The following is an 18,842-nucleotide window of genomic DNA, read 5'->3' on the forward strand; positions in this document are numbered from 1 at the left end:
GGACACAAGTTGTCACGATCATGAACCTAACCACACTCCCCCCTGCGGCCAATTTTCTATTTTGCTCTTCAAAAGAGGGAAAGGCACATATCAAAAGGAATACAGCTTGGTGCTGGTCAGCCACAGAAGGGTGGAGGTCTTACGGTGCTCAGAAGAGACAGACCAGCTCCTGCAGCAGTCTTGCGTGTGTCGCTGTCCAGACCTCGGTGCTGAATACTAGGCGCTGGTATCTCCCGCAGGGTTTAAACTCAGGATTCGAATAGGCAGCACCATGGGAAACTGAATTCATTTCCCTCGGGTGAGGGGTGGAGGGTTCGTTTAGATGTTTGCCTGTTCTCCGTCCACAGGAAACCATTTTTCCACAAAAAGGCATTGTGCATTTTATGGGAAAGTAATGGCACAGTTCCAGTTCAGCACCAAAGTGAAGAGCTCTACTGAGGGAAAAATGGAAAGTCGGGGTAAATAAAAACTGTTATTTCCCTCCCTGAGTCAACACAACAGCTTTGGGACCCTAGGTCCCCTTGTTGACAAATTCTTAGAAATACCTTTTTTAAAAATCACATGATTAATCATTTTACTGATAAACACCGTAAACGGTGGTGGTGGCGCTGGCTTCGCGATGTCTGGAGTAAACTATTGATATTGTTTTATTAAGGTTGAGAAACAAAAGGGAGGAGGAAGCAAACTTGTAAACTAAGGTGGTTTGAATGGTTAAAATTCATTTTTAAAAGTATTGCTTTAACATTGTCTCGGAGACATGCTCATTTTCTTAGACAAGTTAGAACAGAATTTGGACAGTAGTAGCTTCTCTTCTTCTGCTTACCCTCCTAGTCTCTCTCTGATTTGAAAGACCTAAGAGCCTTGTCCTCCATAGCAGGTGCTGATACTCAAAGGGTCATTATAAGAATCCTGTCATCTCCCCATTACCCCACCCCCATGAGATAATAAAGCAAATACTGAGAAAAAGCACTCCCAGCCTTTGATTCTTGGTAGTTATACTCAAATGGGGACACTTCTCTTTGAAAAGTGAAGATGTTTCTCACGGTACAGAATTTATGGGGAGATAGGGAGCAGACTTAAGTGATCCCAGCAAATAGTTCCTTCCTTTTCCTAATCCCTGGCTGCTTATTTTAGCCGCTTCTCCACCCCGCTGGGAATACCATTCAGATCTTAGTCCAGGTAGATCTGACGTCAAGAGATGGCTTTCGTCGATTTGACGTGTAAACACTCATTTCCATCCTGGCTGGGAAGGGCTGGGGCTCCACTCAGCCTGGAGACCAAAGCGCTTCACTGAGCGCTCGCCGCCGCCCAGCCTCTCCTCGCGCGCCTCCTAGCTCTTCGCAGAGCAACCAGGAGCCAGGAGCGGTCCAGAGCCCGAGGGTGGGAAGGGGGAGTCTGTCTGGCTTTTCTCCTGTCTTGCTTCTTTCTCCTCTTCCGTTCCCAATCGTCTTCAAGCGAGTGTGTGAGCCATGGAGCGAAGAGCCTGGACTCTGCAGTGCACTGCTTTCGCCCTCTTTTGCGCTTGGTGTGCATTGAACAGTGCAAAAGCGAAAAGGCAATTTGTCAATGAATGGGCGGCGGAGATCCCCGGGGGCCCGGAAGCAGCCTCGGCCATCGCCGAGGAGCTGGGCTATGACCTTTTGGGACAGGTAAGAGTTTCCACTTTCAAGAAACTTTCTGGGGCCCCAGGAGACAAGCGGGACTGGAGCGCGGTCTTCCAAGTGGGAGCCCCAGGTTGCACTCTCTGGAGCCCAGTGTAGCAAAGAACAAGGAGCTGCTCCCGCTCTCGCCCCTGGCGCGCTAGGAGAGAGAGAAAGCTTGCATTATTTACTGTTTGGGCTGGGTGCAGCCAAGCAGAAGGAAGCCGCTGCAGCTGGGTAGGGCTTATGCTTACTGTTGTCCGCTCTAGAATTGAAATCCGTTCCCGCGCGGTTTGGAAGAAAAAATCCCTCCAAGCTTGTTATGGGAACTTGAGATGCACTCCAGCTCTCACCAACCGAGCGCCCCCGGGAGAAGCAGTGCGCTCCATCCCCCGACTCAGGCGGTCTGCGTCGGGAGCCGGCTGTTGCCTTCTTTTCAATATGGCAGCATCAGATCCAAGTCCTGAGGCAAGGGGCTAAGCAGGCTTGGGGCTGTCCGCCCTGGCAGCCTTTAAGGGCACGCCCAGGGCATTGGAAGAGTGCCAGCCGCTGGGATTCGCGACCAGGAGGTTGGGAGGCCGCGGAGTAGCCTGGGACGCTGCGGGGAGAAATGGTGGGTTAAAGATACAGGACCATCTATCTCCACGCCTCTCTTGGGAGCTCCGGATTTTCACTGGGAACTTGTAAAGTCCAAGCTTTATAACTTTCCCCGGCCAGTCCCAATGCAGGGTCGAGATGCCGAACTGACTGTGGGGAAGGGATCTGTTTTTTTCTTGTTCTTTAGCCAAGTACGTAATCGTTTTCTCGGGAATTTCAGCTTATTGTTGCCTGTCCAAGCGGAGCCTTGGTCAATAGATAGCTGGTTGGAGGTGGGTGGACGTGAAGACATTAAGTGGGAGACTGCTTATAGCCGAGCGATTCCGAGGGGACCCTAGGGAGTGTGACTTCTAAGCTAGAGCTTTCCTTTCTTTGACTGTGAATCAAGCCCTTGCCCTCTGCTTGGGAAGTTGGTCTGCATAGAAGCGGGGGAGGAGGGAGTTGTAAAACATTTTGGCGCGTTTTTTTTTTTTTTTTTTTTTTTTTTTTCCTGGAGGTGGTGGTTCTGACGCCGCTGAAGTCACGGATGAGTAATCGGCGGGGGCGTTGGCGATTCTGTGGATCTAACCCGCTGGGGAATTCGCCTTCTCTTGCTCGAGGCTTTATTCTCAACTTTATAAACCAAATTGTCTTTGAAATGCTCGGCAGGAAAATCAGTGCAGATTGGCTTCCTGGTGTCCTAGGAGCAGATGAGTCTTTAGCTTTCGGCCAGCCCTTGCCCTTGTGCCAAGCACCCTGTTAGGGGCTGAGGAATAGAGGAGGGAAAGAAACGCTCTCACGTAATCAAGACTCTAGAGGAGACTAGCTTAGAGACAAATGACTGCAACTGATTGTAATTTGTGTAATAATAGAAGTTGTACTTGGAGTCTGGATATTCATTGGTTGAAGGAATGAAAGTGGAAGGGAATTTTGGAGGGGTGAGCGAAAACTGCCCAAAGGAGAAAATATTTGTCCGGAGAAGAGGAGTCAGAGGTTGTCAGGAGAACATAATGAGATTGGAGAAGACAGTCCAGGCATAGAAAACAGCTTGTGGGAAAACAGTGAGACATAATACAGCTTAGTAGTAAGTCTGTTAATTGCTCTCAATTGTTGGGAATTTTTGAGACTCAAAGGGAAGGCGAGTAGCAGATGAAATTGTGCTGGTGAGTACTGTGGCATCATGAAAATCATGTATGTCCTATGGGGTAGAAACTGGGGGTTTAATTGTGTATTCCTTCAGCAGCTACGGAAAGGTTAAACAGCAATAGTAACCGTGTAGGAGGAGACTGGGGAAGGAAGCAAAAACTAAATCCCTCTTCTCTTTCCCACCTGTTAGCTCTAGGCATGTATCTAAACCTGGGCCACTCAATGTGAGAATTGCTTTTCAAAATAAACAGACATAAATCTTAATAGTAAAAAACAATACATCAACATTCTTGGGAGGATCTTTGGGTATGGGATAGCATAGTCACAAAAGCATTAGAAAATAGTGGGGAAAAGCCATCTATATTTACATATGATTTATAATACTATTTTTCCCTAGCCATTTTTAGTTAAAAAGGCATTACTAACAAAGACTTTATAACAAATTTAACAAAAATTATTTTATTAGAATAGTAATTCTTTGTAGAAGACTGATGGCGCTTTCCTGGTTCCGCTTATTTCTCTTTTTGTTTAATATTACGAACACTAATTTAGCATTACTATATTGGGCACCTTACTGCCTCAGGATAAAGCTTGGATTAAGGTAATGACAAGAAGAAAAACCAGCTGACAGAAAAAAAAAACAGGGCTAAGCATTGGTGATCTTTTTCTGTGGCTACTGATTTCTCACCCCAATTCCATTGACAGCTTGTAGGAAGATTCACTGAAGTTCAGGCTTAGAGCAGGGCCTAACCATCTCTATTTTAAAATTCTCTAGGCGATAAGAACCACCAATTTAAAGAACATGGTTCTTCTGTAACATACTGTTGTATATTAAAAATGCAGGGTTATCTAGAGGATTTGGTAGCTCCAAATTTAGTACTGAGTAAAGGGAGACTAGCTCAGACGAACAATGAATACAGTTCTAAATGAATCAAATATTTCAATAGCTACCCAGAGAAGTATACACACTCTAAAGTGGAACACCTGCCTAAATGTAGCATGTTCTTCTCTGAAGCCTTGAATTAGTGGAAAATCAAATGATCACTAATAGTAGCTAATAACAATTGTCACCATGGATTAAATGGCTACATTTTATAACAACAATAATTTATTTTAGTGGAAAGAGGCTCTGACCATAAACAGTATCCCAGGTGTTTGCCTGCTTACTACAATTGTTCTTTGACCAGATATATTTGATTAAATGAGCATTTTAAATATGATATTGTCACACACAAAAAAACATGTATTTCCTCCAATGTGTGTAAAATAGAAGCATCACTAGCCTCCCACTGTGAGCTAGTGGATATACTGTGAGTCCGAGCCATCATATTCTGAGGGTCATCTCAAAACCACTATCAGGGCCTTCTTCATGAAGACTGTGGATGAAGCTGGAGGCCATTACTCTTGGCAAATTAACACAGAACAGAAAGCCAGTATTGCATGTTCTCACTCATAAATAAGCTAAATGATGAGAACACATAAATACATAGAAGAGAACAACACATACTGGAGCCTTTTGAAGGGTGGAGGGTGGGAGAAGGGAAGGGATCAATAAAAATAACTAATGGGTACTAGGCTTAACGGCTGGGTGATGAAATAATCTGTACAAAAAAACCCATGACAAACGTTTACCTGGGTGACAAACCTTTACTTGTAGCCCTGAACTTAAAATAAATGTTTTTAAAAAGTTAACTTCTGCTACAAGGAATGGGCTTAATAAAAGTTGCCTATCTTTAAGTTAGCTGAGTTTTAAGCTAATCCATATACACTTGCTTGGGAAAGTGGATATTTATTTTAATTCTTTCCTTTTGTAGATTGGTTCACTTGAAAATCACTACTTATTCAAACATAAAAACCATCCCAGAAGGTCTCGAAGGAGTGCCCTTCATATCACTAAGAGATTATCTGATGATGATCGTGTAAGTGTTGTACATTTGTCTTCAAACCAATACTCTAACTTATCTGCTTTCTTTATTAATTTCTAATAAGAACAGAAGCATTTTGGAAATGTGATTCTTTTTATTGTGACCAAGATTTTTTATCTGTAATGTTTCTAATTTCTTTCTATAAAATTATAATTGCATATAATAATAACAAAATTGGGTTGGATTGGTTGAGCTAAGGTTAATTTATACACAAAAATATGTACTTTAATTATATCTTATACAGAGTTATATATATGTATCTAAAATTAATTTTATATGTACACACACAAATTCAGTCTAAGAGCATAAAAATGAATATTTAAAATGAAGGGGCAGCACTAATAAAAATGTTTGACAATACAATCAACAACCTTTTGTTAGGTACCAATTATGTACCAAACACTTTAACACCAGTGTGGGGACACCAAAGAAATACATAAGCCTTACTTTCAATAACATTTCAGTGTAACTGAAAAACAGTCTATTATTTCTATTTGGTTTTGCTATATAAGCAGCTAGTTGTTTATGAGAGAGCTGTAAATCCAAGTCTTCCAGAAGCATTCTATGGCTGGATCCAAACCATCTGATCTCTTTTTATCCTTGTTTGTATCCCAGTTCACTGACTAGGTAACAGAAGCAAATGTGTGTAATAAATACAAGTAAATAAGGTAGAGGCAATTTGAATATATAGCTAATGTACCTATTGATTTTGAAGTCTATTTTCAAGGTCAGCAAACACATCAGAAAATGTTAACTATATCTGGATTATTGTAAATTTCAGTTGCCTTTTCTCAAGCATATGCCATACTGGAAAAAATTTACCCTGATTGGCCTGATATCTGTGTACATGATTTTTTGTTGCCTAGGACACCCTGGAGAATTATGGTGAGAGATCCTCTTGGTGAGAGAATTAAAAACATCATTTCAACTTCTCAGGAAAAAAATATATAAAAATATATTTATATATATATAAAGTGTCAGAAAGGTAATAGAACTGTTGAAAGTAGATGGAATTAATGAAACCTGTAAAATAATTTGCTGTTTTATTCATTCTGAAGCTGATAGAATTTTAAAAAGAAGAAGAAAAAGACAAATTTTAAGAGTAGTGAATAGCTTGTGTCAGTGTTCAAATGTAAAAGAAACAAGCAAATCCTAACAATTCTGTATTAGGACCATGGACCGTGACCCTATAGCTCATCTACACCTATGGCTGGCTCTTTTTGTCAAGTTATTGCTTGATGTAGGAGACAAATCAGAGGCCCTTGACCTTATTACAGAAGCTTCTTGTCCACTGAGGTCTTCCCTGACTCACTTCAAGGCAAAGAGCTCATCACGTGTGGGCTCTGAAAAGCAGAACAACTTCCAGCACTCTGGCTAGGCTTATTCCCTGGGCTAACCAGGAGAGAGATTTCATTCTTTACCTAAATGCATGCCCAAACTGCATGCCCATTAATGCACATGGAAGTTAAACTGATCTCTCTTCTCATTTTCATAGGAGGAAACTGACAGAGTAGAGCATACCTAACTGTTATTCTTACTCAAAATATCACATGAAAATGAACAGATGATCCATTCTACTCTTTAGAGTAGAATCAGCTATCCCCTTGATAGCTGATTTTGGGGAGGAACCTCAAGACATTATGAAAAAAGGCTAAGAATTTAGTCTCCAGCACAGGTATAACTGTAAAAAATTAGCTCAAGAATAATTTTATTTTAGGAACCATTCTGGAACCATAGAAACTTGTATTGGAAGGTTGAAGTAGATGATCTTTAATGCTCTTTCCAGATCAAAAGTATATTTATAATTAAGTACATGATACCTATTATGCATAATAGAAAGACATTATCAATTTTCCTCTATGCCATTCAGCCTGCTCTTGTAGAAATTAATATGTGATTCTGAGTTAATGACATTAATCATAACACTGTCTTTTACAAGTGGATGTTTGTCTGATCAGATGGTCGAGTGTCTCCTCTTATATACCATTTCTAAAAAATTGCTCTTGGTTTTCATTTTATTGCTCTTTTTTTGATGGAGGATAATATTCCTTCAAATTAGCCCTGTGAAATGCAGCTATAGTATATCTTTACAAGTCTGGTAATAAAATCTCCAAGTGTAAGTGACTCTCTACCTCAAAGATTAGTATTTGTTCCCTAGCACTCAGCTTCCAGAGATCAACTCAGATGTTGGGCAGCATTCCAAGCATTGAGGTATTTTAAGCCAAAACAATGAAGCTTGAAAATACAAGCACTTTAAAAATAAATCGTAGTGACTAATTTCTAGCTTTCAAGTTCTTCCCATTATTTTTAATAGGTTTGCAGTATATTTTTTAATTGAAAATCCAGGACAGTCTTAGTGAATGGTTTTATCCTTCAGTTGCAAATTATTTTCCAGTTTGTATTTTTGGAACTGATTCATGAATACTCTCACATTAACAAGATTCCACCATACACTGAATTGTCATCATGTATACAGCAGAAAAGATGTGCTTTGGGTAGGAAATAGTCATGCCACCAAGAAAAATAAGAGCATAGAATTATCTCATAATGAATATAACTACAAGGGAGCCCCTCACTCTCTCAAGCCTTCAAGTATAATAGGATTATGCTGTAAATATGGGGCAGGTAATTTTCATATTGTCAGATCTCTTTGCATAATACATGAGACTGAATTAATGGTAAGTGTGCGTGGTCAGTAGTACTCATTCATCACCCAGGATCTGTTTCTCATATTAAGTACTTTTAAGCAGAGGTTGAAGCACAGGGGAGGCAGAGTTTCAATTTTGCAAAGATATAGCACCATTCTTATTTTATAAAATATTTGCAATTTCTACCTTTTGTATGTAAAGAAAGAGAAATTAATCTCTAAGAGCATTATAACAGCAGTTATAAGGCTTGTTGACTCACTCCACAAAAGCAGACAAATTTTCATCCATGGAGCCCTGAAACCTCAATATAAAAATGAGTATTATGGTCCATTTGCTGATAAAAGGAGACTGAACTTTTGCTTCCACTATAACCACAATGTAAATAATTTGAGGGAATTATCATTTCACTGACTGCTTCTCCTCCCCCTGAAGGTGCACTTTACTGTAATAGAGGAAATGTTCATCTCCCCAGTGGGCAATCCCTTCTTCTCAATGAGGTGCCAGTTTTGATCTGTAGTCAAATGAAAATACTGCAGAGCTGCCTGAACTCTGTTGGAAAGGATACTGCAGGATAGTTAGAGGAAAGATACAGAGATGGATATTTGACTTTTGATTTTCTTGCTATAAAAATTCTTGTAGGTGATATGGGCTGAACAACAGTATGAAAAAGAAAGAAATAAACGTTCAGCTCTAAGAGACTCAGCAGTAAATCTCTTCAATGATCCCATGTGGAATCAGCAATGGTACTTGGTAAGTACCTATAGAAGGACTGTGTGGGTGGGCTCTGGGACCTGTCTTCTTTATATTGTTACATTTGCAACATGGATTTTTTTTATGATGGAGAATTTCATAGGGAGCTATATGATCTGGAGATTAGGGCTGATGGCATCTTCTTGAGCTGCCTCTTCTGTTTTGCTGAGTAAAGATGTCTGAAACAGAGATCTTTAGCTTCTGTGAAGAGAGAGGTTGTTGTCTTTTGGCTTCTTAAGTGTATTTGGGGTAAATGCAGAAAAATCATGTCTCACAGATTAGGGGTTCCAAAAAACAGTACTCATGGCAAAAATCTCATTTGGTTAAAGTTATTCTTGAGAACCCTTTAAGGCCCTGACAGAGTATAGTGAACACAATGTGGCATATACAACTCTGAATGACAATTCTTACATGACACAGATAACGAGGCTAAAAGAGGGAACACAAGAAAAGTCTATTGCAAATGTCTAGATGTGCAAACCATTCTACCTTTAAGATAGTTACCAAATCCTTAAGTGGAGAAATTGTTAAATGTTTCTGTCTATGTTCAGGGTGTCCTTTCTTCTGTTTAATGTTACGTCTGTTTGGTAGCACTATATGCTAATAGAAGGATTTATTGTTGAGAATTTTATAAAAGATTATTTTTCTTGACAAACATAAGCTAAGGCTTAGATACTCTTGTTGCATAATGAATGGAAAAGGGGATCAGTTTCTCTTGACGCTGTATTTTCTTTTCTTTCTTTGGGCTGGAGTGCAGTGGTGTGATCTCAGCTCACTGCAACCTTCGCCTCCTGGGTTCAAGCAATTTTCCTGCCTCAGCCTCCGGAGTAGCTGGGATTACAGGAGCCCATCACCACCTGGCTAATTTTTGTATTTTTAGGGGAGACGGGGTTTCACCATGTGGGTCAGGCTGGTCTTGAACTCCTGATCTCAGGTGATCCACCCACCTAAGCCTCCCAAAGTGCTAGGATTACAGGCATGAGCCACCATGCCAGGCCTCTTGCCACTATCTTAAGTACTTGCTCATTGCAGCAGAAGAGACTTATCAGTTAACACTTGTGCATTCCCTGTGTGGCGAACACTATTCTAAGTGTTTGATATGAATTAATTCATTTTGTTCTCATGATTATCTGTGTTGTAGAAATAGTAATTATGCCAATATAATAGATGGAAAAACAGAGATATTGGAAAGTAGAATAATTTGCTAAAATCCATGGCTGCTAGTGATGGGACCATAATTCATGACTCCAGAGTCCACACTCTTAACAACTACACTGTATAATTGCTCCTGCAACTGACATAGAGGCCTTCTTCTCTGACTTTAGCCAACAATCTGTGTGTAGTTCCAGCCTCCTATGATTCGGCTTCATACCAGCCTGGTAAATACTTGTCACCCCACCCCAACCTCTTTATGGGGAGGAGGGCACAACACCAAGAGGGCACTTCTTTTCCTGACACCTTTTATTGTTGTTATTTATAGATTTCTTATTGACCCTTTCACCAGGTACCTGGGATTCCTTTACTATCTCTCTCCCACATGCTTAGAAATGTGTTCCCTTGCTACCCAACTATTCTCCTGTATAGTCCTACACACTATCAGAAAATGTATTTGAAAAGGAAAACTGAATCTCCTCTCACAGATACACCCTAAATCACTCATGCTTAAAAATAGGCTAGTACATTGCAATTCCTGAGGCAATCAGTCTCCTGAGCATTCCAGGTTCTGCCTTTTCTTTTAGAAGAAAAATTCTAAAACATTGGTGAATGACTATGCACCAAACAATATATTGAGAGCTCAATGTGGCAACGGAGGATCCGGATTTTGGGGGAGATGAAAACATAGACTATCAAATAAAGCTTCCATAGATGAAAGGCTTGAGCATGTTATTATAAATGAAAGAAATTTAGGGATAAAATTCTTCAAAGCCATGTAGTTCAAAGAGAAGGAGCGCAGGTGATTCATCCTTTCAAGTGATGTCCATTGGGACAATGGGGAGAAGAGCTGCATGCTGGGGGATCATTTGGCCCTACTCTCAACTTTGCTTCTCATTTCACCGAATTTGCTTCTTCTAAACAGTAGAGTGACCCAAGGAAAAAGAAAGATGGGTCTCCAGGTTGGAACTTAAGTGCCCATTTTGTAGCAAGCAAATTATAGTTTTACCAATGGTTCTTGTCTTTTCTTTACCAGCAAGATACCAGGATGACAGCAGCCCTGCCCAAGCTGGACCTTCATGTGATACCTGTTTGGCAAAAAGGCATTACGGGCAAAGGAGTTGTTATCACTGTACTGGATGATGGCTTGGAGTGGAATCACACGGACATTTATGCCAACTATGTAAGTGTATGCCTTCTCGTGACTGTGACTTGGGGAGCTCTCTGTGCAGACACACAGTTGGGGCTTCCCTTCTTTTCAAGGGGATGCTGCTGTGGTGTCAGTCCCTGGGGTTATGGGCCAAGGTTTTGTCCCTTCCCCAACTTCCCAGTAGCTTAAATGAACTTATTCTATACCAGTGGGGATTGAAATAATTCAGTGGGGTCAAAAATTGTACAAAAGTATATGTACTGGGAGGAGGGGCAGTACCTACACCAATTAAATTACTAAAATCCAGTGACTTAGAGTTGCTCAGTGTATGGGGCATTAAAGTAATCAAATCAAGCCTGTTGCCCGAGATCATTTTCACAGTTTCCCTCCTTACCTCTTTTATGGGCCTGTATCCTTGACATTCTAAAATTATATGAATGTGGTTCCTTCCATGAAAATCCAAAGTGAATACCACCAAAGGCAGATATGCCAAGCTGAGAAAGGAAAGGTTTTCTAGAAATGGGAAAATAAATAAATAAAAACAATTTGCTTCATTGTTTCTGGTCTATGATACAATATGGATGCCATCATATATCTTAGGTCTTTAGATCAGGGGGCTGGTGTTTCATCTTTAAGGTTGTCCCTTGTTTTTCTCTCATCCTTTCCACCTGTTCAACATTCCCCAGCTATAACTCCAAGCTAAAGAGCAAAGGAAAAGAGAAGGAAAAATACTGGCACAGTGTAGAAATAAGGAATGATCAAAAGATGTGGAAATTATTGAAAAGTAGCAGTAATGGTATGTGGGAGGTGGGCTGGAAAAGGGAGTGGAACCTGGAAGCTTGTCTTGAATTTCAAGCACCCTCTCTTGAATTAAATTACATGTTTATTTAGTGTGCCTGGGAGGCTGAAGGAGATCACCATGGACCTGAGTCCCGCTCTCAGCCACCTCTTTGCACCTATATTCATAAGAGAGATGAGTGTCCAAGTGTCACCAAGTAGCTTTATGGCCTTAGGGAAATCATTTAACTTCTCTGGGCCTCAATTTTCTCATCTGAAAACCGAAGGTGACTGAACTAAGTAAACTCTAATTCCTTCCAGCTCCAATATCCTACAAGTTGCCTATGAACCATAGGCTTGGGAACATTCACTGAGAGTTGAATGCTGGCTCACCTGGCTGTGTTCATCATCTCTGCCTGGTTTGTGGGTATAATAAATATTCAGTGACTTGGCCAGAAACGTTGAAATGCAGGCTTTTGAGCGATCGGCCAGGATAACAAGGCATAGGGTAAGAGGCCTGGGAAGTGATTTTTTTTGTTTTTATAATGCCACAGTGTTATTTTTGTTGTCTCTTTAGGATCCAGATGCTAGCTATGATTTTAATGATAATGACCATGATCCATTTCCCCGATATGATCCCACAAATGAGAACAAGTGAGTAAAGGTGCATTTGTATGAAATGAAGTACTTTACAATGCTTTTATCTTGTTTGCGAAAATCATACCATACATTTCATCCACATTTCAGCCCTCAGAAAACGTTAATGCACAACATCATAACACAATATTTTGTTGCTTTTAAAACAGAAATCAAAGTTTCTATTTTTATATTCCCTTTGGTTTATAGAACCTTATTTACATTAAACTTGTTACATTATGAAATTCTCCTCTCAAGTGTTACTGAACTGTTGAAGCTTTAGAAAGAATGTTTGAGACATAAAGAGTACACCCCTCCCCTCCATTCCTCTAGGGATTTTTTACTTTTAGCAACATGCTTGATGTTAGTTATGCCAAGTAATATATGTAAAGAAATAGATATGAACAATGCCCACAACTTCCGATGGTAGCTACAATCACCGTCACCAGTTCTCTCCAAAGAGAATGGCCAGACTCCAGACAAGAGAAATACTTCTAAGTTCTGGCCCCTGAATCGAGCACAGTCTCCAGGGCATTGAGCCAGCTGGCAGTCTTCTCCAGAGTTCCTGCTGCTGTAAGGTCATAGGGAAGAGAGAGGAGACAGCACTCGACTCCCAGATTATTTTGCTTTCCTTTGAAGCCACATTATGGTGAAAGAGGCCAAGAGCAAGAACTTGTAAAGGGAGAGGCCAAAGAAAGACCCAGAGAGAAGAGACTTTCAACCTCTCTCCTAGCTCCAAAGAAACTTTGGGGGCATGTGGACCCTCAAAGTGTCTATGCCCATGGGAGAAAACATCTTTGTTCTTACCAGTGTTGTGACAGACATCAAGAAGACATTCAAACTTTCCTCTTCATTTTCTCTACGTAGAAGAGACTTGCACCAAAATGATCAAAGCCAAGGTCAATATTAGGGCTTGCTGCTACAAAATTAGGGCTTACAAGTAAGGATGGAAAAAGCTAAGCATCTAATAGCTCTTGGTATATGTCACATGAAGTGCTTCTCTTTTCTCTCTGTATGGCTCTGTCTCTTGGACTGTTACCCGACTTGAGTCAGACAAGTGTCTCTCTCTCTTTCTTTCTCTCTCTCTCTCTCTCTCTCTCTCTCTCTCTCTCTCTCTCTCTCTCTCTCTCTCTCTCTCTCTCTCCCCCTCTCCCTCTCTCTCTCTCTCTCTTTCTCTCTCTCTTCCTCTTTCTTTCTCTCTCTCTCCCTCCCTTATTCTCCCTCAGAACTCCCAAGTGGCTGGTGCAGTAATATTGAACTGAAGTTATTTCTTTCTTTGGATTGTGCCCTCTCCAGAAAGCCACAAACCCCAGGATGGGAGGCTAGGCACCTGGACTTAGCCTAAACATCAGGGTGTTTATTTCTTCCTTGGGGAGAGTGGGAGGCTTGTGGATAGTTCAAAGGTACGACTTCATTCAGTACCATTTATTTCTTTGAGATTGAACGAAGGGGTTAACCGCAAATACCCCTTAGAGGTGAAAACATTCCAGTAAAAGTAGAAGAGGACCCACTGGCAGGGGTACCCTGGGAAGAAAGTGGGATTGTCTGAAAGCTTACAGCGGACCCTCAGACAAACTTTTTGCTATGTTTCTGAAGCAGGATAATGTAGGACCAGTAGGGACATCTACTCTTCAGGGGCACAGCCTTGTAATGAAGTTATGGCTTTGCCAATTCCCAGTGTAGAGGGTGCTCTTGGGGAAATCACTTACCTCTCTCTGCCTCCACTTCATTTTCTTCCCCTAAAATGGGAGACAATGCACCTTCTTCCTGTGTTTCTTAAATGAACTTCCTGAGGAAATGGTAATAAGTACTTGGAAAAAAGTGCTAGCCTTCTTAGAATGGAGTAGAAACAACTTTCATTCTACCACCTTGGTTAAGACTAAGGGAAATCTGTTCCCAGACACTTGGGTGCAGTTGAGGAAACTTAGCTGGAGGCTCTGGCTCTTTCCTAGGCAGTATATGGTCCTTCCAGGCAGATCCTGGGTCTGGTCCCAGGATACAGTGTGGGTGATAACTTGTGTGACGGCTGCATAGTGGCCAAATTCTTGATGAAATGATATTCTCTGGAGTTTTTCCAGTCAGGAGATGGAACACTCAAACCTTCTTCAAAACAAAGGGGATCTCACAGCACATCATTTATAATTATTGTTTCATATATACAATTATAATAAAATAAAATTTTCCTGAACTCAGAGAGCTCCAAGGGCCCCAGGGAAGCAGCCCATATGATGCTATTTGTTCTGTGCCTGAAAGCTCTTCTAGAGCATAGTCTACTCTGAACCTTCCACATAGCAGTGAGAGAGCATGGCATAGCCCAACAGTTGAGAGCAGACTTGGGAGCCAAATTTACATCAAATATTAGATCTGCCACTTAACAGTTGGGTGATCTTGAGCAAATTATTTAACTTCTTCGTGCTTAGGTTTTATCATCTTTTGAAAATGAATACCTACTTCCTTGAGTTAGAGGTATTAAGTGAGTTTGTATTTATATGTGTTTATATGAGTGAGTTCTATGACTTTATATTTATATATATGTATATAAAGTGAGGTATTGAGTTTCTATATGTTGTATTATATATTATGTATAATACTTTATTGAGTTATATATATATATATATATATATATATATACTTACATATATAAACTCACTTAATACCTCTAACACAGTGAAGTAGATTATATCTCTATCTGTATATCTGGCATTTAAACAAATTGATTTGTTTAAAAATTATTCCACAAGATAGTTTAAATACTACTCTTATTTTCATTAGAATATGCTTGTCACACATTATTTAAGCCATATGTGTGTGTGTGTGTGTATATATGTGTGTGTGTGTGTATATATATGAGTTAAATAACATGTGTGACAAGGGTATTTGACTTGGACATATACACATATATGGCTTGGACATTGGCACATAAAAAATTAAATAAGTGTTTGCTGTGATGAGGATGATGATGATCACAGCTTCTCATTTGGTAACTGAGTTAGACCTTCTTTCAGTGAGAAATCAACATGACAAGAATAGTATCTCCGCTGGGAGCAGCAAAGACAAGTCAATTTTCTGAGCCAGTTCAGAACCTGCTATTTAGAAATGACATAATGAGCAACTCTCTCTCAGGATCCTCTTGACTATCAACCAAAAAGGTGGCTTTTATCATTTATCAAAAGGTATAATAAAAAAATCGAGTTGTCTTCCAGCATGTTGTCAGACATAAATCCCTTAGGTTTGGAAAATGAATGGCCCCATTTTGTCTTGGCCTTTACAGCAATTGGAAAGGTATTATACCCCAATTCCAAGGGTATTATCTCTTCAAACTATCTGTATTGCTATTGTCTTTTATTACCATGTAAATGAGATTAATAGAAGCCACAACTGAATGCTACTCTGAAAGTCAAAAGAGGAATCACTAAATAATAAAATCTTAACAGTGCAGGTAACACTTACTACTAAGCCAGCATAAATCTGTATTCAGTATTTCAACACCAATTACAGATTGTTTTTCTGGTTAAATAACAAGTGTGACAAGGATATTTTAACCAGAATAAGGGTAGTATTTAAACTATCTGGTGGAATAATTTTTAAACACATCATTCTGCTTAAATGCCAGTTACTACCATTGTTCTAAGACAATAGAGAGTTCTTTTACTGAAGCACCTCACTTAGAAAAGAGAAAGAGCTACAGGTCTATGAAGAATGACATAGGAACACCTTCATAAAGTCTCTTTCTCTCAATGTTTGCAGGTGGAACCTGAGGATAAGAGGAGGAAAACATGTCAACACATATTTGTACCATGATCCTCCTGCCGCTCTCACTAGGAAATAGTCCTCCATATACAAGGAGAAATAAATAATAGGTGCTGTCACACTGCATTATATTTTAGGACAAAGAACTACCCTGGGGATGTCTGTCAGCAGGTTGATTCTGTTGGCTCAAGCTTCAGACTTGCACTGGATTCTTTTGCTATTCTGAACCCTGTCTCCCATCCTGTACACATGAAAATATATAAGAAGGCAGTGGTGACTTCTAGAAGTACATTTCTCAGAGACGACAACTGAATTACTCCTCCTATTAAGGCAAAGAGTGTTAGCCATCCAGAAAGCAAGGTGCCTTCTGTATGTTCAGATGTGCACACTTTTCTTAGGGAATGGGTGTGGTCAAGACAGCTTCAGGTGCAAATGAAAGAATTCTAACTCAAAGATTAAGTATGATAGGGATTTAAAAAATATTCACCCAAGGGATGTTCTCGTTTCTGATGTTGCAAGATCCGAGAACTCAGACAGTATGTTCTCAGGACACCAAGCACTCTATTTCCAACTCTAGTGCTGCTCGCCTCCACTTGGCTTCACTCAGTAGAATTCTGCCTGGCAGAGCAAGACCCATGTGACTCACCTGGAACTTCAAGCTCATGATTCCTAAGAAAGAGTAGGGTTTCTCCCCTATAATCTGTATCAGTCCTTGAAAGCTCCCTGAGAGGAGGAGCCTAATGATTGAAAAAAAATCACAAAAAGTCAGGAGGACCACTTCCCCAAACAGGAAAGAGCTAGCATACATAAAAGAAGCAGGTGTTTGCTGCATCAGGGAATATGTTGAGTTAAAGATAATTATATTGTCCTGACTTAGAATTCCTAACCAGGATTAACATGAAGGAGCAGGAATCTTATTTTGTGGAAGGAGATGAGAAAATCATCTTTGCAACCTTAGGAAAAAGAGAAGTCAAACAATTCTTCTGGATGGCCCAGTCAATTTAGGAATTTTGTATTCCATGCTATGCTGAATTAATAGATGGCTAGTTTAGTAGACTTGAAATGTAACTGGCTGACATTATTCCCCAGAGCTAACCCTTCCTCTCTTTTTCTCTATGTTGGTATATCTGGTAGGCTCCTCCAAGCCTCCAGTAGCTTTTATACCATTCTGTGTTGTTTCCACAATAGAATAAAATCATAAAATAAATGAATTCGCATTAATGGACTTTTGGCTTATTGGCTCTCTTGAGTCAAGAGGGTGGTGGGAAAAGACAATTATCCTCGGAATTTTAGATTTGATGCTTTAGTTGTGGAATTTGGTGTTTTGAAGATGCAATTTTCTTCCAAATACTCTGAAATCATAAATTGCCCTCTTTGCTTGACTGCAAAACCAATCATGTTCAGGCTTCTGGGCCCAGTTGGGGTTTCAGGAGCATCTTGGCTTTCCAATTAGCTGGTAATGTCTTGCAAATATCTCAAGCTCCTCTTGGAACAGATAATCTTCAGACATTTTAGTGTGCCATATATTTAGAGGAAACGAGGAGGGCTTAATAGGGGATGTTGTTCTAGCATATCCTACTAAGGTTGATCAAGGATAACCTAACCCAAGGCAGTCACTAGGGAGAAAAATGAGGAGCCAGCTACCAAAAAGTATAAAGCAGAACCATTTCTTTGAAATTGTTTCTGAATGTCAGAGTTCTTATAATAGTATCAATAGTTAACACTTACTGGCTTCTTACTATCTGCCAGCCACTGTTCTAAATGCTTTACATATAATCTGTCATGTGACCAAGCCTTTGAGGACAAGCAACTTACCTAAGGTTATACCCTTAGTGGATGGCAGAAGTCACATACTTTGGCTCTAGTACTTGTGCCCTTCATCTGAACATAAGCTTTATTTTATACTAATTTTTTTTGAAAAGACAGTAACAAGACTGACAAAAAGTTAATATATCTATGCCTCATGAATTCATTCATGTGCAAAACAAATGTTTGTTCTCCTGTATGTTTTATAATTCTTATTTTTTAATCCTCAGACATGGGACCAGATGTGCAGGAGAAATTGCCATGCAAGCAAATAATCACAAATGTGGGGTTGGAGTTGCATACAATTCCAAAGTTGGAGGTAAAACAGAGAATTGTCCCTATAGTTTGGCACTTTAATGTGAGGCTTACATCTCATATTGTAAATGGGGGAGGGTAAAATTTCCTTTTAACAACTGGAGAAAAAAAGAGTTCCATGCAAAACTTGCTACAGGACTTGAATATGATTTGCAAACAAATCAATAGATATGGATTCCTAGAAAATGGATAGCTGAAAATATCCATTTTTCTGCAGGAAAAAAAATGTGGAAATGTTGACTAGCATATGAACCAAATCTAATTTTCTCTGTGTTCTGATTTAGAATGGTTTCTTATTGAGTGCTTGCTTAGGAAACAGAAGGAGGAGGTAAATTTAGGCAAAGACCTTTCCTGCCTCTCAATTCTGTAGAAGTCCTTCACTTTTTAGCAAAGAACAACTTCAAAATTAAAAAAAATACATAATTATTACATTAAGTAGCCAAATTTTATCTTTGATAGCGAGGAAGTAGAATCTCTAATTGTTTTCATCAGTGTCTTTATGGGGAAACACATGGTAAGCTGCATTAGGGCAACTGAGGACATTTTAATAAAGAAACTGTTTACAAAAGTT

At 39.9% G+C, this 18,842-nt stretch overlaps 1 protein-coding gene across 3 annotated transcripts in view; it reads left to right on the forward strand.

Moving 5' to 3' along the window:
* The first annotated feature begins 1,263 nt into the window (after positions 1 to 1,263).
* PCSK1 (proprotein convertase subtilisin/kexin type 1) overlaps positions 1,264 to 18,842 on the forward strand; it is a 43,114-nt gene continuing 25,535 nt past the window's right edge. Inside the window, exons 1-6 of one of the 3 annotated variants that reach the window (XM_002744754.7) lie at positions 1,264 to 1,649; positions 5,177 to 5,281; positions 8,575 to 8,685; positions 10,874 to 11,020; positions 12,342 to 12,418; positions 18,187 to 18,275. In XM_002744754.7, the coding sequence (XP_002744800.3) occupies positions 1,470 to 1,649; positions 5,177 to 5,281; positions 8,575 to 8,685; positions 10,874 to 11,020; positions 12,342 to 12,418; positions 18,187 to 18,275 (709 nt within the window). In that variant the 5' untranslated portion in view covers positions 1,264 to 1,469. Of the gene's footprint in view, positions 1,650 to 2,053; positions 2,254 to 2,788; positions 3,380 to 5,176; positions 5,282 to 8,574; positions 8,686 to 10,873; positions 11,021 to 12,341; positions 12,419 to 18,186; positions 18,276 to 18,842 lie in introns of those variants that run through there. The other 2 variants (XM_017969776.4, XM_008991781.5) reach the window with 2 other exon arrangements.

The sequence above is a fragment of the Callithrix jacchus genome, chromosome 2, assembly GCF_049354715.1.
Source record: "Callithrix jacchus isolate 240 chromosome 2, calJac240_pri, whole genome shotgun sequence".
NCBI lineage: Eukaryota > Metazoa > Chordata > Mammalia > Primates > Cebidae > Callithrix > Callithrix jacchus.